The sequence below is a fragment of the Sceloporus occidentalis genome, unplaced genomic scaffold (genome assembly GCF_023333645.1).
Source record: "Sceloporus occidentalis isolate IW3139 unplaced genomic scaffold, rSceOcc1.0.p SCAF_1, whole genome shotgun sequence".
In the NCBI taxonomy this organism is placed as follows: Eukaryota; Metazoa; Chordata; class Lepidosauria; order Squamata; family Phrynosomatidae; genus Sceloporus; species Sceloporus occidentalis.
The window spans coordinates 188,140,534-188,166,404 of record NW_028316981.1 but is presented as its reverse complement, the minus strand read 5'-3'; the positions used below and the strand labels follow the sequence as shown (position 1 = coordinate 188,166,404).

The 25,871-nt window shown below is 44.4% G+C and overlaps 1 protein-coding gene across 1 annotated transcript in view; it reads right to left on the bottom strand.

Moving 5' to 3' along the window:
* Positions 1-25,871, bottom strand: part of LOC149323102 (tetratricopeptide repeat protein 39A-like) — a 46,500-nt gene that overhangs the window by 8,693 nt on the left and 11,936 nt on the right. Inside the window, exons 3-12 of the mRNA XM_089487354.1 lie at positions 22,150-22,281; positions 21,406-21,473; positions 20,362-20,429; positions 19,410-19,474; positions 17,889-17,988; positions 6,758-6,823; positions 5,735-5,843; positions 4,518-4,585; positions 2,353-2,412; positions 1,209-1,370 (exon numbers count right to left, since the gene is read on the bottom strand). Of these exons, the coding sequence (XP_089343480.1) occupies positions 1,209-1,370; positions 2,353-2,412; positions 4,518-4,585; positions 5,735-5,843; positions 6,758-6,823; positions 17,889-17,988; positions 19,410-19,474; positions 20,362-20,429; positions 21,406-21,473; positions 22,150-22,281 (898 nt within the window). The remainder of the gene's footprint in view (positions 1-1,208; positions 1,371-2,352; positions 2,413-4,517; positions 4,586-5,734; positions 5,844-6,757; positions 6,824-17,888; positions 17,989-19,409; positions 19,475-20,361; positions 20,430-21,405; positions 21,474-22,149; positions 22,282-25,871) is intronic.

Sequence of the window (25,871 nt, the reverse complement as noted above, 5' to 3'; positions counted from 1 at the left end):
AATAATTAAAAATACATTGGATATACACATAAGTATGCATGCATGTATGTATTTACATATATATATGTAGGACCTCAAATCACTAAGAATTATCCTACCACTTTTTTGGGTAGCAAATATTATGGTTCAAAACAGGGTAATGATATTCCCCATTGTTGTGTTGCTTCTTTAAAATGCTGTTGTTGCCCCTTCATTACCCCCAGAAGCAACATGTTAACAGTAATGTTAGTATTTGTAAAGGGTTAGTTCTGTGTTCTGACAAGCGCAGATGAATAAAAGTCCAATGGGAGACAAAAGAAAAGGGAGAGAAGAGTTAGGGCCTTTAGCATCCCAACAACTTTAGTAGCTGGAACATGGCAGGGGGCAGGGATAGGAGCGCATGAAAGGGAAAGGAATTGCCATAAGTCAGTATGGAGCATTCATAAACTAAGTGTTCTGGCAGACTCTGTAGTTTTGTAGAGGACATGTAGCAAGTGAAATGTAGAGGAACATCTCAGGTCAAAAATACTTAGAAGCTACTCTAATGACATGAGCAGAATCTGGATGCAGAAACAAATATGCCAATACTGCATATGCTCACAGGTGCTGCCTTCCAAACTGGGGGTTGGGAATTGTGAAATTACCTATGGTTCTAGAGTGTTGGCTTAAGAAGAGTGAAGCTGAGTGATAACTGGATTATTCAGCTTCAGTTACTTGACTACAAAACAGCAGGACTAGCATGTAATGGAAGTAGTCACTTGTGCTGGCAACCTTTTTAGCAATGGGGAATGACTTCAGATCATCTGCCATGGTGTGGCGGATGCTACCATACAACCCCTTGGGGGGAAATGCCCATTGGTAATACTTGGCATGAGTGATGCATTTCCCGAGTCTCCCTGATATGCCAGGACTTGAAGCTGGCAGAAGTTTCAGTGCATAGATGCCAGAGCCCTTTGGATTAAGAGTTGAAGCACTTCAAGCACAGCTTGGGATAGTTACTTTGGGAAACTAAAGCTCCAAGAATTCCCTGACTTGCTAAGACCACCATAAATTATAAACTGGCCAAGATGCTGTCTTGCTCCTTTTTGAACAGAGAGGGGGCCCCCATATTCTAGGACAGGGCCTAGCTCAAAGAGAACCTTGCTATTCATGGTTAAATGCTTTTACAACATCTGTCTCCTCAGATCCACCCCTGTTGCCCATTGACCTGCTGTGCTCATGCTCCCCACCTTGGACCAGCGGTTCTCCTTGCTCAGTAAATCTGCATAGAAGTATGCCATCTTCCACATCCCTTTATAAGCGAAGCACCACATCAGCTCCCAGTAGCACATGTGGTGAAACTGCTTCCAGGCCTGCTGGACTGAGCAGCCTTCCTCAAACTTCTTAGTGGCCTGGTAGAGATGGAGAGGTCAGCAGAGGTGATAAAAAAACTGAGGTGATTTAACATGTCAGTACTAGCAAGCATGGGACAAAGAATATCTTCTGGAAGCAGGATTTTCATGAAAGTAGGGAATAGATGGTCAAAGGATATAGGCTCCTGAGAACTGTGCTATTCCTTCTTTTCTTTTTTAAAGGAGTTGTTATTACTATAAAATGCTTATGAATCAATGGGGAAAGCCTGCTGAAATCTCTCAAACTATAGAGAGTGCTCAATCCAATTTCCATTTATTGTAGGTACACCATGGCAATGTTATTCTGAATGCAGAGAATGAGTAAGGTAAACCTATACACATTAAATGCATTTTCCAAAGTGGACACCTTAAACATGAACCAAAGATAATGACAGTGGCAATTATATTATTAAAATTTGCTATGAAATGCATGCTTCCCTTCAAAACCCAACTAGGACCATAAAACCCAACTACCTAGAAGTTTCTATGAGAAGACACTTTAAAGTTTTATTACAATCATGATATGCCTTGATGTTTTTCAAACTCTGGGATGGCATCACCATCTCCTTCTCCACTTTGGCAAAAAGCAATGGGATGGAATAGCAGGAAGTTCTAGAAAGAGTGTTGTAATCAGGTAGGGTCTGGATCAGTTTCCCCAACCTGGTTCCCTCTAAAGATGTTCTGGCTACAGTTCCCATCGTCCACACCAGAACAACCAAAGCCATGCTGGTAATGGTTATGGGAGTTGTAGTCCAGATTGCATCCAGATGATATTCGGCTGTAGAAGACACAGACACTCTAAGAAAACATAATGCCTAAGACAAAGGTAAAGTGCTCCTAGAGCATGCCTCAAGAAACAGAAAACACAACAGAAAAACAAATTCCAAAGCGACAGTGGCTCAGGCACACAAGCAGCCTCCAGGATTTGGGGAAGTCTACTCCTAAGGTTCTGCCCTTCTGCTGCTTAGAGTAAGATTCTTACCTCACTGATATTTCCTTTGATTTCTTCTATCCTCCCAGCAAAGAACAAGAAAATGGCACTCTGAAAAACGGAAAGAGAAGAGGCACAGATCTAGAGAAGCACCTACCAGGAATATGATACTCTCTCAGATACTCAATTACTACACACAGAGTAGTAGAGTTGGGGCCTCATTTGTCCAAAAGCAAAACTAACCCCCCCCCCAAAAAAAAGATGACCACACCAATATATTGTTCCCAATACATTTAAAGATATCTTTTTTCAAAGGAATTTTTTCACAAAGGTTTCCTGAATTACTAGTCAAAACCTAGATCACCAGAGTTTAATTCTCTTGTTGTTGATCCATTTTTCTAGCACTGTCACTCCACACAAGTGGAACAGCAATTGGTACCATCTAAATACATAGTACGTATGTACCTAAATCAGCTCTCAAGTCTGAGTGGGCATTTCTGAGTTTTCTCAAAGTAGCTGAAGGAGACTTAGCTTTGAATTCCCAAAGGCCCCTTAGACTGGGAGCAGAACTTTTCTTGGCTCATATTTCAAGAAGAATATAGCAAATTCGTCATCCCCAAATTGGTATGAATACATCTCTGTGTATTTGTACTTTTCAGAATTCTGCAATGCCATTCACAAAAAAAACAGAGAGTACCAAAAAATGCATCTGTTATGGAATATGCACACAAAAACATTTTATGAAACCTTTTTAAAGGGAGGAAACTGATGTGAAAAATTAAATGGAATGAAAATTAAGATGGGAAAAATCTGAGGCCAATTTTGGCAGATTAATTCATCCATCTATAATAAGAGACACTACAAAGGGATTAAGAAATCTGGTAGGTATTTTCAACAGTGTCTAATGGTCTAATTCCATGCTCTAAAGATTTTGGAAGACAGTGAGACATTATCCAGTTCTACAAAAGCTACCATACTGCTTATATCAAATCTTCCTCATGCAATTTCAAATGGGAGAAAAGGCTGGATACTGGAACTCCTTCCAAGCCTCCAATCAAGGGAGGAAAATCGCAGCAAACCTGCCCTCACAATGAATGATCGAGGTCTTAGTTGGCAGCAGAATGATGAGTCTTGAAGTGATAAAATGGCGATGTCACACTATAGGTGGCCACATTTTAATGCTCTCTCTCATGAAAAAAACCCCTCTTCAAAAGAATAAAGCCAGCACATTAGGAAGAAAGGTTCTTTCTAGTCTGCTCCACTTTCACTGGTATGCTAGATTTCTGCTTACAAAAGGAGAAATTTTGGAAAATCTCCCACCTGGTGTCCAAAATGGTACAATTTATTTTGCCACTTCATTCCATTGAATATGTAGATTCAGTCTAATTCTTATCCAAAAACCAAAAACAAACCCAATGACAGAGAGAAGAAAGAACACAGAAAGAAATATAGTTAAAATCCTGCAGTGATTCTGTCAGGAGTAGCCCATGTTCTTTCAAGTAAAAAAGCACCCAGCTCCTGCTGGGGCTACAAGGTGGGATGCTCAAGTCAGAGCTGGGAGGAAGTAGGGGATCCCTAAATGGAATCCACTTGAATCTTTTTCTACTTTTACCCATTTCATGCCCCTCTAGTGTTCTAAATGGGGGGACTGACAAAAAGGTAAGTAAGGGGCTCTACAGACCGGCACTTTGTGTCAGCCTGTATGCATGGTAAGGGCTGAGCATCCACACTATCCAAGCTCTTACCGTGCTGCCCGGCCACCATTATGGTGTGTGCCCATCCATACTACATGCACCATGATGATAAATGTCGTGCACAGTACCCAAATGGCGCTGCATGGAAGGGGTGTCATAACACTACACCACAGCGCTTATGACGCCCCTTCCAGGAAGCTGCTTGGGAAAGCTTCTTTTTGCTCCCTAGAGAGAGCAGATCGGTGCTGCTGTGGCACCGATTCGGGGCAAAGAGAAGCGGTATCCCACCACCCATCTGTACAGCCCCTATGTATGTACACACATATATGCACACACATGCTCAGGCCTATGTATTCCAAACACTGTAATGAAGCCTCAAAGCAGAAAAGAAAATATGTAATTGATCCGTCCAAACATCTTGAGGCAGGCAGTCCTATCAGTGATTGCTCTATAGAGAACAAAACACAGCATGTGCACAAGGCAGGAGATTGGAAGGCCTGCAGCATCCCCCAAATCTCTTACCTGAGGGTAACGGGAGAGGTATGGACCCAGTAGGGCCTCGGCCTCTGTAAAATCATCTTCACCAATACCTGGTGGAGGGAAGTACAGAAACAGAAGAGGATTAAAGTGCTCCTCCAAAAAAACTATTTTGCCCTAAGTAGAAGAAGGTTGCAAAAGTTTGCTGGACGAAAAGGTTGCCTTCCCTTGCAATCCAAAAGCTTTGTTCCAGGATCCCTGGCAATGCCCTCAGGCAGGGGTGAACAAATGTGGTTGTCCAGATGTTGTCAACTTTGCCTGCAACTTGGCATTCCTCACAACTGGCTGTGTTGTCTAGGGCTTCTGGGAGTTACAGACCAGAAATATCTGGAATAGAACACAATTCCTGCCCTTGCCCTTAAGAAATGCTGGTGACATCATCTGGACAGCTCAGAGCTTTGTGTTCAGCCCTGAAAATATTGCCTTCCTCATTCATTTTAAAAGTTGAGGACAACCCATCAGTCCATCTAATTATCAACCCAGGTTAGAAGAAAGACTGACACCCAACTTGCATTGAAGATCTTTTGCCTCCAACATGTGGAGAAGAGTCTTCTCCTGCCTTTTTGATGATAATTTATATACCATATTTCAAACACTCTCTCTTTCTAACAAGGAGAAAATGAGACAGGCCTATCTTTATGGAAACCATTAAGGATTACTGAGATGATATGTATGAAAACACATTCCCAGTAATCCTTAAAACCATCCATAAAGATAGTCCGGCATTAGTATCTTCATAAAAGAAGGAGAACTTGCTTTCTAGCTGAAGGCCAGCACATAGGTTCATGTCTACAGAAAAATTAGAAACTTTACGACTTCTCAACTCTCACTTATCTACTACACTGCTCCAGTCCTCTTTTTCCTCTTTCCCACATTCAACCACAAGCAGAAGGATTAGAATTCTTGACTCTCCCTCTCTCCACTTTCCCTTCCAAAGCCCCTCCTGCAGTTCTCCAAATAATTCTTCTTCGTTGTCCTGGACTCTCATTCTTAGAATAAATTGTATAGATCCAAATTAACAGGGTTGAAATAGTTGTGAGTGATGATGCCATATGAGAAATCTTCATTCTAAGCAGGCCAGAAGAGAGAAAACAATCAACTATGGGAAAGGAGCTCATATCTTCTCTATGCAGTGCTACTAAGCCCTCTCTTAGCCCCATCCTGCTGTCTAAAATGAAGGGGAGGCATTCCCATGTTTTTACCTAAGATGAAGGTAAGGAAGGTATAGTAGCAGAGAAGCAGCATTGTGCAAAGCAATGCCCTCAGGTTGCCTGTGGTGGCCCCTTGGTGCAGCCGTCGCAGGCCATATTCCTAGTGGAGAAGGGGGGGAAATAAAAATATTCAGAGAAGCAGGGTTGGGAAAATGGGAGGGAAGACAGAAAAAAATATATCCTGTAGCTACAAAAGAGACACATCTCTTTGCAAGTACTGCATATTCTCATGTATCAGTCTGGAAAGTTTAATCAACATATTTACCAAAAAACCTGGATCAATTAAGTGGGTCGACGTAACCCTGAATCAATGCAAGTACTATCCTTTACAATGCAAGTACTATACTTTACGATGCAAGTACTTTTTAAAAAGTACTTTAAAAAAAGAGCTTCTGTTATTGGAGAAATGGCTGTTGCATGAACATTTGATAATGGGAGAGGAGCAATGATTTAATCATGGGAAACAAGCATGACGGGTGATCACACCATCATGGTTTTCAGATGAGCTAGCCCTGTTTTAGCAACGATAAGTTCCATGTGATAATCTCCATAGTCCCCTCTTTATATGCCAGTGTTTAGGATGAGCACAAATAGTTATAGTTCCCTCTTATCCATCCAGCCTTTAGTGCAAGCACAAATAGTTACACATGCCAGATTTTTAAACTTCTTTGGCATCCTTTTCCTTTGCTTCATCCTTTAGATTTTTTGTTGCATGCCTTAGGTTTTACTCTCAATTTATCCATGAGTTATATGAAAATTCATAATTTTGGGCTCAACACCTGTCCTCAACTTATACATGAGGTCAACTTATAGTTGGTTATATACAGTAAGCTCTGCATAGAGCAGAGAAAAAAAGGAAGACTTTTCTGTGCCTCAGGCTTTGGGCAGATGCTATAAATAAGTGTAGGCATTGTTGGGATGTACGGACCAATGGTTTGACTCTCCAGAAAGTAAATATAGACCAGCACATCATACCCTGCTTTCCAACACACACAGACACTCACTCATACATACCTTGTCCCCCGAAAACCCAGCAAACTCCAGGAGTTTCAGGATCCGAGGTGGAAAAAGGGAAAGAGTCTGTGGAAGAAAGACATCAACATGAAAAATATGTGAGCACAGTCCTCAGCTTGGGTTTAATGCTTCCCTTGAGGTGAAAGCCACCCTCTTCCAATTGATCCAAGCCAGCTTTCTTTATTCCACCCTTTCCCTGTCCCTAAATTGCTAAACCGATAATTCCACAGGATGAAATCATGGCAGCTAAAGTGGAATCATAGTGCTATAACTGTGCAGTGTAAAAGGGCCCCAGTAGACTACTGCTGTGGACCTCTGCTATGTCTCTGTCACTATTTTATTCAGGAAGAAGAGGAAGTTCTGTCTTATCTCCTTTCTGGGAAACTGTGAAAAAACACAATTAGGCTTTATGCCCCTAAGTGGAACCCAACTGGTCCCACTTAGAGGCATAAAATTCAGTTTTCCATTATGAAATCTTTCCTTTATTGTTGCTATATTTTGTCCTCCGCAATGAATATAAAATAGTGATGTCTCCTGCTACCTAACAGATTCTGGTCTAGTTCTCCCTGAAGTTGCCAACACTTAAGCTGTGCCACTTCAGCATGCAAGTAGGGGCTTAGGTAACTGAATATTCCTCTATATTAAAAAAAAAAAAAACAGAAAAAGACCAAACAAAACCTCTTTACACAGAAAACCAGTATGGCTGCATCCACACTGCAGAAATAATCCAGTTTGACATCATTTTAACTGCCATGGCTCAATGCTATAGAATTTTGGGAACTGTAGTTTTGTGAGACTTTTAGCCTTCTCTCTCAGATCACTCTGGTGCCACAAGAAACTACAATTCCCAGAATTCCATAGCACTGAACCATGGCAGTTAAAGTAGTGTCGAACTGGATGATTTCTGCAGTGCAGATGCGGCCTATATCAGAGAGTCTACTATCTTAACATTTTCCTTTTATCAGACTATTTCCTGTGCAAGGGGATTTTTTTAAGTATCTAACATTTCACTTTGGGAGCCTTTGTCTAGTCTAACCCAGGTTTATGGGATCAGAGAACTACAACCATAAGATATTCGCTTTAAGCCAAAGTGACTCCCAAAGTGGGGAGCTGGTAGGGCCCCCCTGGGAGCAGTTGAATGGTCCAGGGGGGCAGTGAGGTAGAAAGTGGGCAGTAGGGGGGCAGTGAGAGGAAAAAGTTGTGGCAAGAGGGCCTTCAGTCAAAGTATTTGTGTGCAGAAAAGACATGGGGAACCACTAGTCTTTAGGAGCATGGTGGGGATGAGGATTATATTAAACTTCCTTTCAGGGTCCCCAGAAAACCACCATATAGCATTGCTGATCATTTTGCATGGTGGTGTCTCTCTCTTTGCCTGCCCATATGAGTTCACTCCCTTACTGGTGCCTTTCACTAGTAGTGGCAATTGGGAAAATATTGCAAGGCTTGGGCAGAGGGCATCCCTACATGGCTCGGGCCAGAGTTATTTAAAGGAACGCCTCTCCCTGTATCATCCACCCCGCACTCTCAGAACCTCCGGGAAAAATCTGTTGGAAGTACATCCAACCAGACTGGTCTCAATTTCCCAACGAACCTTTACCTACGGAACAACCTCCCAGAAGAAATCTGTCGTACTACCTCCTTGGAGGGTTTCAAGAGGCAGTTAAGATGGATCTCTTCCAGCAAGCCTATCCACCCAATCTTCTGTAACGACATCATTCACTCTTCTATCCAGGATCAAAACATTTTATCTTATAAATGTTGACTACACTGTTTTTACCTGTTTTAATGTTCGAAATTATATGTTTTATTCTTGTATTTTATTGTTACAGTTGGGTTGTAATCCCACCTCGATCCACCTAGGAGAGGCAGGAAAATACATATAAATTTTATTATTATTATTATTATTATTATTATTATTATCGCTTCTGTGGCTCAGAGCGACACCATTTTGGGACAAACTGGATCAAAGAGTTACAGCACATGGTGGTGGGGGAGAAGTGGCATCAAAAAGGACCTTTCAAATTTGGGACCCTGCTTAAGCTTGTGAGTTTTGCTGGGAGTTGGCTGACAGGTTGGGGTTGCATTGCTGCTCCTGCTTTCTTTCATCAGACAGAGGTAGCAGAAGAAAACATTTGTTTGTGGACACTTGAAGCTGTGTGGGGAGGACATATCTCTGGGAAAATCTATGCTCAATTTTTGGAAAGAGTCCTTTTGTTGGAGTTAGTCTTGTAGTTAAAATCTCTCCCTTTCTGGCCCACACCAGTCTCCAATCCAGAGCATGTGGCCTCTGTAAACCACCTACACACACACCAGCTGTGCCTTTCTCTGACCTGATGAAGAACTGAGAGTCCCTCCTCTAGGGAGAAGCTTCTCCCTTGCACCTGGTCACCCTGAGAGCAGCAACTGAGCAGCACCCAAGAGGCCTCTTGTCTGCACTAGCCTTTGCTGCAAAGCTGACATGGGTGAGAGGCTTCTCGGTTGCTGCTCAGCCAGCTACTCAGTTGCTGCTCCCAAGATGACAAGGTGCAAAGGGAGCAGCAACTGAGCAGCCAGTCAAACAGCAACCAAGAAGTCTCTTGTCTGCACCAGCCTTAGCTGCAAGGCTGGCACAAACAAGAAGCTTCTTGGTTGCTGCTCAGCCAGCTGCTTGGTTGCTCCTCCTAAGGTGACTGGGTGCAAATAAAGCAGCAACCAAGATTGGTTGTTTTGAATTTGCAGTAAAAAAGGTAAAGGTAAAGGTTTTCCCTTGACAAGACTGGAGTTTATCAGACGCGAGTTTTTGGTGATTTTTCCTGCCCATCGCACAATGTTAGCGTCATGAACGTTGCGCAATAACATGAAAGCGCAATGTTCTTCCAGACACCATTCATTTCTATGGGAGCCAGTTGCACAACGCTCCCGCAGTTTTAGCGTCATTCCTCCCCTTTTTGGGCATTATGGGGGAAAAGGGAAGTCAGGCCTTTGTCTCCCATTATCCTTGCGAATGTATTGCAAAATGGTTTGGTGTGGTAGGCAGCAACGCAACGCAAAGTTCCCATGATGCTGGGCTGCTTTTTCACCCCATTCCCTTCCAGTGGCCTTCCTTTTTCAGGACAACCCCGGGGGAGGGGGGGTTGCTCTGACCTGCATGAACACTGAGGAGGCTGCAAATTTAAGGGACCCCAAAGGGTCATCCATTCCAGCCCCATTCTTCTGCCCCGCATGAACTCCGAGGAGGCTAGGAATTGAAGGGGCCCCTACGGGTCATCCATTCCAGCCCCATTCTTCTGCCCTGCATGAACTCCGCGGAGGCTAGGAATTGAAGGGGCCCCTACGGGTCATCCATTCCAGCCCCATTCTTCTGCCCCGCATGAACTCCACGGAGGCTAGGAATTGAAGGGGCCCCTAGGGGTCATCCATTCCAGCCCCATTCTTCTGCCCTGCATGAACTCCGAGGAGGCTAGGAATTGAAGGGGCCCCTAGGGGTCATCCATTCCAGTCCCATTCTTCTGCCCCGCATGAACTCCGCGGAGGCTAGAAATGGAAGGGGCCCCTAGGGGTCATCCATTCCAGCCCCATTCTTCTGCCCCGCATGAACTCCTAGGAGGCTAGGAATTGAAGGGGCCTCTAGGGGTCATCCATTCCAGCCCCATTCTTCTGCCCCGCATGAACTCCGAGGAGGCTAGGAATTGAAGGGGCCCCTAGGGGTCATCCATTCCAGCCCCATTCTTCTGCCCCGCATGAACTCCGAGGAGGCTAGGAATTGAAGGGGCCCCTAGGGGTCATCCATTCCAGCCCCATTCTTCTGCCCCGCAAGAACTCCGAGGAGGCTAGGAATTGAAGGGGCCCCTACGGGTCATCCATTCCAGCCCCATTCTTCTGCCCCGCATGAACTCCGCGGAGGCTAGAAATGGAAGGGGCCCCTAGGGGTCATCCATTCCAGCCCCATTCTTCTGCCCCGCATGAACTCCGCGGAGGCTAGGAATTGAAGGGGCCTCTAGGGGTCATCCATTCCAGCCCCATTCTTCTGCCCCGCATGAACTCCGAGGAGGCTAGGAATTGAAGGGGCCCCTAGGGGTCATCCATTCCAGCCCCATTCTTCTGCCCCGCAAGAACTCCGAGGAGGCTAGGAATTGAAGGGGCCCCTAGGGGTCATCCATTCCAGCCCCATTCTTCTGCCCCGCATGAACTCCGCGGAGGCTAGAAATGGAAGGGGCCCCTAGGGGTCATCCATTCCAGCCCCATTCTTCTGCCCCGCATGAACTCCGAGGAGGCTAGGAATTGAAGGGGCCCCTAGGGGTCATCCATTCCAGCCCCATTCTTCTGCCCCGCATGAACTCCGAGGAGGCTAGGAATTGAAGGGGCCCCTAGGGGTCATCCATTCCAGCCCCATTCTTCTGCCCCGCAAGAACTCCGAGGAGGCTAGGAATTGAAGGGGCCCCTACGGGTCATCCATTCCAGCCCCATTCTTCTGCCCCGCATGAACTCCACGGAGGCTAGGAATTGAAGGAGCCCCTAGGGGTCATCCATTCCTGCCCCATTCCTCTGTCCTGCATGAACACCTAGGAGGCTGCAAATGTAAGGGGCCCCCAGGGGTCATCCATTCCAGCCCCATTCTTATGCCCCGCATGAACTCCGTGGAGGCTAGGAATTGAAGGGGCCACCAGGGGTCATCCATTCCAGCCCCATTCTTCTGCCCCGCATGAACTCCACGGAGGCTAGGAATTGAAGGGGCCCCTAGGGGTCATCCATTCCAGCCCCATTCTTCTGCCCTGCATGAACTCCGAGGAGGCTAGGAATTGAAGGGGCCCCTAGGGGTCATCCATTCCAGTCCCATTCTTCTGCCCCGCATGAACTCCGCGGAGGCTAGAAATGGAAGGGGCCCCTAGGGGTCATCCATTCCAGCCCCATTCTTCTGCCCCGCATGAACTCCTAGGAGGCTAGGAATTGAAGGGGCCTCTAGGGGTCATCCATTCCAGCCCCATTCTTCTGCCCCGCATGAACTCCGAGGAGGCTAGGAATTGAAGGGGCCCCTAGGGGTCATCCATTCCAGCCCCATTCTTCTGCCCCGCATGAACTCCGAGGAGGCTAGGAATTGAAGGGGCCCCTAGGGGTCATCCATTCCAGCCCCATTCTTCTGCCCCGCAAGAACTCCGAGGAGGCTAGGAATTGAAGGGGCCCCTACGGGTCATCCATTCCAGCCCCATTCTTCTGCCCCGCATGAACTCCGCGGAGGCTAGAAATGGAAGGGGCCCCTAGGGGTCATCCATTCCAGCCCCATTCTTCTGCCCCGCATGAACTCCGCGGAGGCTAGGAATTGAAGGGGCCTCTAGGGGTCATCCATTCCAGCCCCATTCTTCTGCCCCGCATGAACTCCGAGGAGGCTAGGAATTGAAGGGGCCCCTAGGGGTCATCCATTCCAGCCCCATTCTTCTGCCCCGCAAGAACTCCGAGGAGGCTAGGAATTGAAGGGGCCCCTAGGGGTCATCCATTCCAGCCCCATTCTTCTGCCCCGCATGAACTCCGCGGAGGCTAGAAATGGAAGGGGCCCCTAGGGGTCATCCATTCCAGCCCCATTCTTCTGCCCCGCATGAACTCCGAGGAGGCTAGGAATTGAAGGGGCCCCTAGGGGTCATCCATTCCAGCCCCATTCTTCTGCCCCGCATGAACTCCGAGGAGGCTAGGAATTGAAGGGGCCCCTAGGGGTCATCCATTCCAGCCCCATTCTTCTGCCCCGCAAGAACTCCGAGGAGGCTAGGAATTGAAGGGGCCCCTACGGGTCATCCATTCCAGCCCCATTCTTCTGCCCCGCATGAACTCCACGGAGGCTAGGAATTGAAGGAGCCCCTAGGGGTCATCCATTCCTGCCCCATTCCTCTGTCCTGCATGAACACCTAGGAGGCTGCAAATGTAAGGGGCCCCCAGGGGTCATCCATTCCAGCCCCATTCTTATGCCCCGCATGAACTCCGTGGAGGCTAGGAATTGAAGGGGCCACCAGGGGTCATCCATTCCAACCCCATTCTTCTGCCCTGCATGAACCCCAAGGAGGGCAGGAATTGAAGGGGCCCCCAGGGCTTCTCCCCTTTCCCCTCCCCCCCCCCGGAAGCACAAAGGTCAGGATGCCACCAAAACCTCCAAGGAGCATGCGCAAATATGTTGATGCGAAATGTGAAAGACAAAAGGAAGGCGCTGGTGTAGTAAAAAGTTCCGCTATGCATGGTTTCGCATCACGCAAATCGCAACTTTCGCGCAATTGTAGCGCTAACATAACGTTATGGGGGAATGACAGAAAAGCAAGCAATGTGGTAAGACATCGCGCGAAACTGTCATTTCGCAACGTTCTTTACACTTCCTTAGCGCAATTGAGGGTCCAAAACTTGAGTCTGATAAACCTCACTGTCTAATCGTGTCCAACTGTAAGGGGCGGTGCTCATCTCTGTTACTAAGCTAACTGAGCATGTATTGTTAGAGACAATTCCGTGGTCATGTGCCCAGCACGACTACGCAGAAAACAGTAGAGCCAATATCAAAAAATATATATATGCTGAGGGGGTGCTAGGGTTGCCGCCCAAAGGAAAGAAGGTGGTAGCCCAAAAAAGTTTGGGGACCACTGCTTTAAGCAAAAGGGTGAGCAACTGTGAGGAGAGCTAGAACTATCTGGTGGCTGTGCAGACTGTCAAAAAACTGACACACACACACCCAAAGGAGACACTTCTTATTCTGACTGTTTTGTTTTGTAAGTACAGGAGCCCCCTTCAACCTATTTAAAATGTATGTTGCTATTCTTGGAGGTTTTCAAGGAAAGACCAGGAAAAAAAGGAAATTTGGAGAATTTCAGTGGGTTGAGAAAGCAAGGGTGCCCTGGTGGTGCAGTGGTTAAATGCTTGCACTGCAGCCACAAGGTTGTGAGTTCAATCCCAGGGGCTCCAAGGTCCACTCAGCCTTGCATCCTTCCATAAGTCACTAAAATGAGTACTCAACTTGTTGGGGGCAATTAGTTTACACAATGCAAACTGCTTATGGAGTGCTTAGTTCATTGATAAGTGGTATAGAAATGTACTTGCTATTGCTATTGAGAGGTGCAAGAAGAAACTAGGGATGGCATGCAAGCTTCAGGTGACACTTTTCCCAATCCTAATTTAGCAGCTTGGACAATATGCAATAATCAACAGCAGCATCTTTTTTCTAGGATTGAAATGGAATAATGCTTGAAGCCATTCAGAACAATGCATTCAAATCATCCTACACCAGCGAGGACAGAAGTGTGTCCGCTTCCCCTCTTCCCATTCTGTAATTTCCACTCTAGTAACATATAGTTATTCTGTATAACACATTTGTCTTCTCTATGTTTTTGTTACACTGATCTGATATTTTTCATAAAGCTCTGTAGTTCTCACTAAGTTCAACATTTAAAATATGAAAGGAAAGAAAAAGATAGGCTTTGCCTGTCTGGAGTTTCACTACAAAGGCACGTCATGCCTTTGATCATATAAATGAGCAAAAGCTAACAAAGTAGCTTGATTAGTGTCCCTATATTGCATTGCTAGATTAGTTCATTCAGCAACGAGTCATGTCTGATTATGTGTAGAGGCAATAATATCTTCCTGTTTGTTGTCTCTATGCTACTTTGTGTAATGAGATCCCAACAGCTGAGGATATTGCTATGTATTTTATATGTATTATCCTACTAGAGATGCCCCTTCCCCACCACCACTCCCTTTGTGTCGTGTCTTTTTAGATTGTAAGCCTGAGGGCAGGGAACCGTCCAATTAAAAAGATTGTATGTACAGCACTGTGTAAATTTACAGCGCTTTATAAATAAAGGTTAATAATAATAATAACAACAACAACAACAACAACAACATTGTGCAGCTCTAGCTATCTGAGAAGGTTAGCTCTTTCTTGTTCAGTGGGGCTCAGAAAGGCAGCTTTATCCAAGGATAGCCTTGACTGCACTCATAATGTCCCCACAAGCAGGGTCTGCTCCATCCCAGGTCTATTAACTTGGGCTATTCACAATGTGAATCTTTTTTAGAGGAACAATACAAATGACCTCACTCACATTTCGGGTTTCTTATTCACACCATGGAACCACATCTATGTGCATTTCTGGGAGTTCAGTTATTATCCCGAGTTAAGTGGGGTTTTTGGCAGCCTCCTCCCCCACCCCACTAACTGAATTGGATGCATTCGGGTTGCATGTCAACAAAGCACATTCAACCTGAATTCATCCTGGATTATTTTCTCCATCTGAATAGACCTCAAGAGAGACAGAGGCAACATGAAGGAATTCTCAATCTGGCTATCCTACCTCTTCTTTGCCAAGGAGGCTATCTCATACATAGATTCATAGAGTTGGAAGGAGCCTCACAGGTCATTCTTCTGCTCAGTGCAGGGTTTCCATCTTAAGCATCCCCAGCAGGTAGCTGCCCAACCTCTTTTTGAAGATATCCAAAGGAGACCCTATCACTTCTCTAGGCAAGTGGTTTCATTGCCAAACTGATCTTACCACCAAAAGATTTCTTCTAATGATCAATTGAAATCTATTCTCCTGTAGCTTCAAACCATGAGACCTATTCCCTCCTCTCTGTTCCTTGAACTGAAACAGCCTTGACTCAGGGATCAGAAAACTCCAGAGAACTGTGCTTTCTCATGTGAATGGTTGGTATTTGGGCAAAGGAAAAGCAATCTAAACTACTTTCTTCTCCTGGAAGACAGGATCTTGTCCACTGTATGGGCCTACAAATATTTAATGTGGAAAGTTCTGACAGCTGTTTAAAATGTCCCTCTAAATAGGTTTCTGTGGATCATAAATGAACCAAAACAGGGATAAGAACTGCACTAGCTAAGAGGTTATTTTGTTTATTTCTCAAATGTATAGACTGCCCCTTGCCATAAGCACTCTAAGACAATTCCTTGCATCAAGAACAAGAGTGAGCAGAATGTTTCAAAATTAAGAGGGTAGAGAGGAACTGCCGGACCTCTTACCCTTTCCCTCCACCACTCCCTTCTCCTTCTGTGTCATGTCTTTTTAGATTGTAAGCCCGAGGGCAGGGAACCGTCTAACTAAAAAGATTGCATGTACAGCACTGTGTAAATTTACAGCGCTTCATAAATAAAGGTTAATAATAATAATAATAAATACTGCTCACAGTCATCAATGCATAGCCATTTTTTTTCTTTTGGCAGTGGAGTATAGCTTATGTTTAAAAAAATATTCAACAAACAAGGAGATAGAGACTTCCTGGTATGAATATAGCCTGAGAATCCACATTCCTGTGACTATGATGAGCCTAGTTTTAGCTGGCCATATATACACAAAGCTGTTGGGCAATTCTATTCAAGCAGTTCTCAAGGAATGCATTGAGAAGTGCTAAAGCATTGTACATTTCAGCCCAAGATGGAAATAAGCACCAATAAGCAAATTGAAAGCCTGCGGTAAAAAATCTGAGTTAGTTCAAATAAGTATAGGATGTACACTTCTGATACCAACTCATCCACATTTATTTCTTGGGCCTCAGTATCAAGTAGAATACTAAAGCGATATCAGAAGCCACAAGTGGCAGAATTTCCATGTTAAGGAAGGTTTTAGTCCAGATGATAAAAGCCTACAGCCCAAAAGGCTAACTTGGCCTGTGTTGTGGAGGTTTCCTATCTGGCCCATGGAACTAAATGTCCAAGTCCTTTTCTTCCTTCAACCACGGATGCTAACATAAGGCTAATCCTCAATAACATGGATAATTGACTGGAGACAGAAGGGATTTCCTTCCTAGCTAGGATTGGCAAAATCAAGACTATCCCAGGCCTAGAGATTTGAGGGCCAAAACCTGAGGGATGTCATGGGCAGGGTGACCAGAAGTCTCCTTTTCCAGAACTTGCCCTATATGTTCCAAAATGTCCTTCCTTTCGAGCAAAACTAAGACACATGAATATGTGTGTGTGTGTGTTTAGCTTTTATTTTGTAATGCCCTACATTTTGCGGTGCCTTGTCATTTTGCGGTGCTTTGTGGTTATGTCATCTGATCACCCTGCTCATAGAGGCGAGTCCAAGCTGCTTTATCACACTAGGGGGCAAACAGGATTTAAACAAGAGTTAAACAAGAGTTAAATAGGAAATGCATGACATTTCCTGTTTAACTCTCATTTAACTCTCGTTTAAATCCTGTTTGCCCCCTAGTGTGATAAAGTGATGTTACAAGGGGCAGCCAAGGTGGTTTCATTAAGTATCAACTACAGTTTCACAGAGTATGCCATTCAAGTAAAACACCACCAGATGACTCTTCAAGGCATCACTCTCACATTGAGATTCCTCTCCCTTGCCCTGAGGATTGAAAATGAAGGGCCAGGACCTGAGATCTGGGAACTCTTTGCTTATCTCCTCTCCTGCTGGCCATGCAGGGGAGGAAAGAAGGTAAAGCTGACCTGGAAAAGCCCCTGTGCTTGGTACTTTCACCAGAGAACTAATTATGCCTAGGTGGCATGGCCATACCTCCTGATATTCCCCTTGTTGTGCATGCTCCTTTAAGAGGCAAGCTTAGAAGGCTTCAGGGCTAGCAAGCCATGCTATCTTTTGTCTTGGAATCAGAATATGAGAAGTAGCAGGGGTGCCTATATCTCCTCTTCAGTGGCTAGCAGAATCTCAGGTCTCCTTTTATGGTTCTTTATAGCATGGATGAGCAAATTTTGATTTGAAGATGGAATATATGTAGTCCCAAGGCTTTTTTCTGGTTCTCAACAAACTCCCCAACTTATACAAACTACTCTTTTTCTGGCAAAAGGGGGTAAATCACTCTCCTGGAAGCTTCCAGGAGCAGCAATTCAACATTTGATTAGGCTACAAGGTCCTCCTGTACTGTTTGAAAAAAACATATTCACAATTACTATTTATGGGCAAATTCAAGATATTCACTAGGATATTATAAGGCTCCTGTATTTGTCCCTGTAAAAAAAATGACTCTGGAAACTGGCCCCACTGCCCTTCTTTCCTTGCACTTGAGTTGCAGGGGCAAAAACCAAACAAACTTAAATTAAATTGAATTAGAGGGACAAAAAAAAGCTCCAACCAAATTAAGAATGGCAATAGCGTGGTGGTTATAACTCTGCATCTGTACTTATGTCTCTAGGTTGTCATGTAAGCACACAATAACTCACCAAGTTGAAAGCACCAATGCCCAGGGCAATTCCCCCCTCCAGATGCACACGAGAAGAACTTGTCGGCAACTGACTGGGTTGGATGAAACTGTTGAGTTCTCTGCAAACATAAGATAGTTTAGAGAATCCCCCTGCACTTTCAACTCTCACAAAACCTAAGGGTTCCCTGGTTCACAGGCCTTGGGACCACTAGGCCATTCCAAATAAATAAATAAATAAATAAATAAATTTGGAACAACTAGTTTGATAAAGAGGTCTGAAGAATTCACAAGCTTGCACACATCTGTGTCATTTTGGTTGTCATTAATACAGCTATTACCAAGCTATGGATTTTATTCCATAACTACCTTTGCTTTAAAAAAAGGCTTGAAGATAAACTATTGTTATGACAAGAACTGTATTCAAGAGCCCTCTACACAAGTAGAGACAGCTGAGACCATGCACTCCAAGCCTATCTCCTCCTTTTCCATGATGCTGAGAAAAGTGTGAAAAGGAGCTGAACCCATATTCAAGTGAATTCATCTATAGCATGAAGTCGAAGGCTTTCATGGCTGGCATCCATAGTTTTTTGTGGGATTTTCAGGCTATGTGGCCATGTTCTGGAAGAGTTTCTTCCCAACTACAGACTTCTATGCTATTGGAAGCCTTGTTTTATTCGGCTTTATTTGGTTACAGCTCCTTCCCTCAGTAACATAGATTAAAAAAGTGAAAAAAGTAGAGTCATGTCTGCTTCTGTACAGAAGGAGCACTTGAATAGGGCTTTAGTGTACAGGAAATGCTGTTCCCTTGCTAAAACACTGAGTCCCACAGATTTAAGGTAGAGATGTACCTACTAGTATATTTAAACCTCCAACCTATATGTCAGAAACTGCTACTCCAGAAAAAATAATATGCTTGTTCTGGAAGGGAACCTGGTGTAAGTGGATTAGTGGCCATTTCTTCCCCATCTCTTTTCAGTCACAAACAATTATCAGTTATAAATACTTTTGCAAGCAAATTCACTGTCCAAAGCTGGAAAGGGCTTTTCTGATATTTTTTGGAGGGGGGAGGGGGCACTCTTGAAACACTGACATTTTGGTTTCACCTTTAGTGACAATCTACAATTAATAAGATAAAACAAATTTTGTACTGTCCTGGAATTATGTAATTTCACACTGCAATAGTGAGAAATTGAGACTGCATGCTTCAGTGTTTCCCCCAGTTTAAATGCATGTGTAACTATTAGAATACAAAAAAGTAGCAACTGATTACCTTCAAGCTAGCTTTCCAGACAAAGGGAGTATGGCTATGTAGATAACCTCTAAGTGTTATGCTTCCCCATCCTGCATCTTGAAACTGTATGATCCTAGGAATACTGTAATGTCTGAATTTATATGCAGGAACAGACTACCCCACATTTTTCATTCCCAATCCTGGCATACCATCCCAGCTCCTCTTCCTCTTATGCCCTTCATTGCTGTTTAAAACTTCTGAGTTATGACTATAAAAGGCTTCATTTTCCCAGCGGTCAGCCCAACTCACCTGTAGATGAGGTAGCTGCTACGCACCTTGATTCCCCCTTTTATAAAATTCACCATATTTTCGTCCTGTAAAAAAAAAGAGTGACTCAGAAAGTGTAGAGTGTGCATCTGTTCATGGGTTTGATATAGCTCATGTGATACTACTATGGGTGGGGGACAGTTTAATATAGGCCTCCATCACAGATGGCCACTGCCAGCACAAATCAAATGGGACTCAGAGAGCATCAATTCCATGCTTGGTAAACACTGGGAATGGTGACCCCCATCCCCTCTCTCTGCTACCACCACCAGAGAGTATGTGAAACAAAAAATACTCCCAGGAGGGTTGTCCTCTTGTTGCCCGCATTTCCCAACAAGCATTGTCTTTCAATTTTTAACATCAGGACTCTTTGAAATCTCCAGTCTGAGTACAGGCATTTCTGCAACAGACCTAGCAGACAGAGTCCTTCCCCACTGCGACACATGTGGGGCGGTGAGCCACTAACCCTCCACTGCTGTTACAAAAGGACTAGAACAGGAACATAAAACAACCAGAACAGGTAGCCACTAAAAGTAGCTAGTCTGGGAAAGAGGCCAGAGACAGGAGCAGAAGTTGTGGCCCAGTGTTCCCTGCAGCTTCTGTAGACTGCACTAACTCTCTTTCTGGAATAGCAAGAAAGAAAAATGATGTGGTTCTGCCTGTTACAAGGTATGCTTTCTCTGCTTCAAAACTTTGTATCCTAGCACTCTCTTCCTAAGGAGTTCTGCCCCACACTGGTGCCCTAACTCAGATCAGTCTCCAGATGTTTTGCATCCTACAAACGTCTTGGAGTGCACTTCCAAACTTTTCTGGCCATGATCATATGGCTGGGACTGGTGGGACTTGAGAGACCAAAACACCATTTTGGGGAAAGGTGCCATAGTGGGATTGAATTCACCACTTGTTTGCTCCAAAGGAGAAGAGCCCTTCTTACCTGGAGGAATGTAAGGGCAGCCCGGTGCAACAGGCATTCTGCATAGCACACTTCAGCATGCAGCTCCTCTGTAACAGGAAAGGATGGATTAAGTACAGGGTAGAGTTACCAGGTTTTCCACACAGCAATACAAGTCATCTCTTCCAGTTAGCCAGATCAAAGATCAAGTCTCATAGGGGAAATGTGAGGCAGGCTGATATAAGGCCTCTTCAAGTATCATGAATTTACTGGGCTAATGTACTGCTTGGCTCTGCCAGGGATGAAGAAGGGCAGGTGCCCACATCAGGCCAGCCACAACCACAGCAAATGGCTCGCCAGCATTTGGTATGGAACAGGCCAGCGTGCTGTGTGTACGCAATTCTGGGAGTTAGTCTGGTGTGAGTGCAGGTAATACCTACTCTTTCAGTTCGAGAGATGAAGGGTTTGCAGCTTATATTACCTCAATATAGGACCAAATTTTAAACTCCCAAATAGGGGGACATCCAATTCAAAACAAGATACCAAGGAAGCCAAGTCTGGGGGCAAGGAGGAGGCATATCTCACTTCTAACTATGCTTGCCATTCATCTCTGTCGTGCACATACATTCACCCTGAGTCCATATGGAAAACAGCAATCCCAAAGGGAAGTGTCCTGGAAAGTGGATGAAGGCCATCTCCCACTTAATTAAAGCCTCACCATGTTCTACTTTCTCCCTCTCACAAGCCAAACTGTATCCACATCAAGGCAGAGGAAAGATGAGAAGGTAAGGACTTCTATGCAAGATGGGATCAAGATCCATGTAATTCAGGAGTAGAGGATGTGCAACCCTGCAAAAGTTGTCAGACTGCAACTCCCATCAGCCCCAGTCTCTATAGTCAATGATGAAAAATGATGCGAGCTGCAGTCTAACAACATCTGACAACCTGCACTTGGCTCATCCTCAGTGCAATATTTGCTTCCAATAGTTGGTTAGATTCCTCTGGGAAACTCACAAACACCATATTCTCTTCCCATCATGGACTCAAAAAATGATTTTCAACATCCACAGATGTAACCCTTCTCACCCTCAGTACAGGCATCTCCACCTTGCCGACTGGAGAAGGAGCTGCCCACAGTGGTTTTCCTTCGAAACCTAGCAGGGAAACCAAGGGCAGATGCTAAGTTAGATTGTTGACCTTCCATATCTTCTGCCCCAGAATATGTCCCTCCCACTCCAATACAAGGAAACAGGGCATCTTTCTTTATGACCTCCAACAATTCCTTTTCCCATAGCAATATGTCCTAGTTTTCACAGCAACTTTTTTATTCCCACTTTTAAACTGAGGTAAAGGACATGTTGTTTTAAAAATAAAAATAAAAACACTCAGAAGAGGGAGTAAGTAGGTGGATGATTGTCTTCTGTTCTTTTAAGTCCCAAAGTTTGGGTTAGAACGAGAAAAATACAGTTGGCCCTCCGCATCGATGGATTCAACCATCCACCATTTTAAAACTTTTTTTTAAAATTCCAAAAAACCAAACCTTGATTTTTGCCATTTGATATAAGAGACACTATTTTACTATGCCACAGTATTTAATGGGATTTGAGCAGCCATAGATTTTGGTATTCATCGGGGTCCTGGAACCAAACCTCTAAGGATATCATGGGCCCACTATAAATACCTGTCCACAACTGGTGCAGCCAGGGCACTATTTGCCATGCTAACAATCTGCCATCCCCTTGGCAGAGATCCTGCACTACACACCAAAGCTGTAAGCAGCAGGTCCTAATTCCTCCCCCGTTCTGGCTAATTTCCCAAGACTGTTCCTACCTCTGGCAGATATCCTGTGCCTCCTTCATCATCTGCGCAGCATGGACAAGATCATCATGCTCAAAGGTCATCGTGGCTTGCATCTCCAGAATAGTGGCATAGATTAAGGCATGATACATGCTCTCTCGGGACCTGTCAAAAGGGAGCAAATGGGGAAATAAAGAAGTAGTTCAAGGCAAAGAAGCCTTTTAGCTGGGATGACAGCAACAGAGTAGCTTCTCTTGCTCCCTTTTGCCATACTGGAGAATCTCTGAAGCAGGAATGGGCAACTCTAGCATTCAGAGATGGATGGATGGATGGATGGATGGACAGATAGATTTGTCCTACAACTCTGCGCTCCTTTAGCCAACATAGCCAATGATGAAGGTCCAATTTAAGGTCTATCTACATAGTAGAAATAATGCAGTTGGACACCACTTTAACTGTCATGACTCTTTCCGACATAATCCTGAGATGTGTAGTTTTGTGAGACACCAGCACTCTTTGGCAGAGAAGGCTAAAGACCTTATAAAACTACAAATCCCAGGATTCCATACAATGGAGCTACAGCATTTAAAGTGGTGTCAAACTGCATGATTTCTATAGTGCAGAGTCATAGGTGCCCATCCCTTCCATACTCCACCCACAAGGAACTTCACCTACATTTCATAGAATCAGAGAATCGTAGAGTTGGAAGAGACCACTAGGGCCATCCAGTCCAACCCCCTGCCATGCAGGAAATCCAAATCAAAGCATCCCTGACAGATGGCCATCCAGCCTCTGTTTAAAGACCTCCAAGGAAGGAGACTCTATCACCCTCCGAGGGAGTGCATTCCACTGTCGAACAGCCCTTACCTAAGAATCAATCACCAACTTTACCACAAAGAAATCAATGCAACATTTCCAATGGCAATGGGTTAAATAATAACAAGGGCAGAGCCCAAGCATCATTTTTGCAGGTCCAGAGCAAACTTTTAGCACAGGGCCCTTTACCATAAGCACCACAATGCCTTATTCTATACATACACACTCTCATGAGCCATGGGAAAAAATTAATTCTGAAATTCTTGTTACATATCCCATGCCCTCCAATGTTAGATGAAATCTGGGACACAGAGTGTGGAAAGATGACAACATGAAGAGGAACACACAGCTAGAAGGGGGAACACATTTGCCTGGGCCTATGGGGAAGGGCCATGGAGGATATTCACAAATTCAACCTAGATAATGAGGAAATTGAAATGGTAAAAGAGTTCCTGTACCTTGGATCAAACATTAAACAGAATGGAGTTTTCAGCCGGAAATCAAATGGCTAGGAATGGGAAGGGCTGCTATGACAGAACTAGACAAAATCTCAAAGAGTAAAGATATACAACTGAGCACTAAAATTTGAATCATCCAAGCCATTGTATTCCCCATCACCATGTATATATGTGAGAGCTGGGCAGTGAAGAAAATGGGTAGGAAGAAAATCAACTCATTTGAGATGTGGTGCTGGAGAAGAGTGCTGAGGATACCGTGGACAGCCAAACGGGTCCTAGGACAGATCAGACCTGAAATCTCCCTGGAAGCCAAGATGATAAAGCTGAGGTTGTATTGTGGCCAATACACAAGAAAGCACAACTCACTGGAAAATTCAATAATGCTAGGAAAGGTGGAGGGGTGTAGAAAGAGAGGAAGAACGCATGCTAGATGGTTTGACTCTATTCAACAGACAACAGACATTAATTTACAGGACCTGAGCAACGGAGGATAGAGGATCTTGGAGATGTCTCATTCACAGCATCACCTGGAGTCAAGATTGACTCGAAAGTGGTTAACAACAACAACAACAACTGGGAAAAGCAAGACTCAACCCCTCCTGTTGTACCTCCCACAAGTAATACAAACTACTTTTGCTCTTTGAACTCAGTCTGCAGCTGCAGAAGATATATAGACAGGACAAAAGGAGAAAGTGGGTGGAAGACAGAAACTCGGACATTTTAAAAGCAGCTGAAAAATGGGACAGGAAAGGATGAATTAGGATTGTCCCTACCAAATTAGGACAGCTGGAGGGCATGCTTATTCTACATTTCTGAAAAATATCTGCCTCTGCTACTTCTGTAATAACAGACCCCAGCCTGAGAATCCTACACGTTTGTTAACAATTTTGTAATATTTTGTTCATTAATAAATTATCCTGTCAAAGTCTTATATTATTTTAGTGGGCCAACATGGCCTTAACCACTAGGCCAATTAACTTTAAAGCTGTACTTTTCTAAACTTTTTCATTGCAAAATAATGAATTAGCCCTACCCCAAATACAATTTATCTTGGACGTTCACACTCACTAGACAAGAAATCTAGATGTCTTAGCCATGCCTGCCTCCTTGCAAATGCCTGTAGATTTTGATGAATGCTAGTCTGCTGAAATATCTTTTAGTTTCTGCCACAGTCACTGACAGTTCAGTCATCCTGTGCACATTTCCTAAACATTAGTTGCAGCTCTTTCTTGAAAGCCTCTTTTAATATACATGTGTATAGTTCAACTTCTTTTATAAAAGTACAGTGGGACCTTGGTATCCTCTTGGGTTTGGTTCCAAGACCCTCCATTGATACTAACATCCATGGATGTTCAAGTGCCAAGGTCCTGAAATGTTTTCAGCCAAACTAAGAATCTCCTGGTTCACTTTCTGTTTCCAGTCACTTACTGATTTAAACCATAAACTCTGTGTGTGTGTTGTGTGCATTCAAGTTGTTTCTGACCTACAGCAACCCTAAGGCAAGCTTGTCAAAGGGTTTTCTTGGTAAATTTCATCAGAAAAGAGCCATTCTCTGAGGCTGAGAGTATGTGATTTGCCAAATGTCACCCAATGGGTTTCCATGGCTGAGCAGGAATTTAAACTGTGGTCTTCTGAGTCATAGGCTGCATTTGCACTGCAGAAATAATCTGGTTTGACACCATGTTAACTGCCATGGCTCAATGCTATGGAATTCTGGGAATGGCAGTTTGTTGTGGCACCAACCAAGGTCCAACACTCAAACTACTGTACCATGCATGAACTAGGATTCTTCAAGCAGGCTTAATATTAATAAAGAAATTTAAGGCATTGATAGCACAGACTATGTAGGATATTTGTGAATGATTTTCTGCACAAGCCAGTGATCGCAGAAGTGCTTTTCAAGAGAGGGAGAAGCCTGGCAGGTGGGTCATTATGAATTTTGTGCACTTGCCCGTAAAAACACAGAATACTGTGAAGAAGATAAAGAAGAAGGAGAATACCACCAACTAAAGCAAAACTGTGACTGTGAATGAATTAGACACTTGCTCTGAGGCCTTAAAATATACCAGAAGACTCTAATGAAGGCAATGACAAAATAATAAATGAAAATACAGCGCGACTGTGTTTTAGGCGGGCACACCATACGCTGCTTTCAGCATATGCTAAAAGCTGTGCTGGAAGAGCCCTGGAAGAACTAATAGGTCACGTGACCGTGGTGCTGTGCACTGCGGGTGCGAGCCCCATTACTCACTATGGGGCATCAGCATACACTGATTTCCCTTTACGCGGAGGGATCTGGAACAGATCCCCATGTAAGTGGAAGGTGCACTGTATATCACTTTGTTTAAAGCATTAAATCAATATATCAAGGGAAGGGGGAATGTATAAGTCCCTATTAAATAAATGAGAGCCAGAGCGATGTAGTGCTTTGAGCACTGGACTACAACTCTGGAGACCAGGGTTTTATTCACTGCTCAGCCA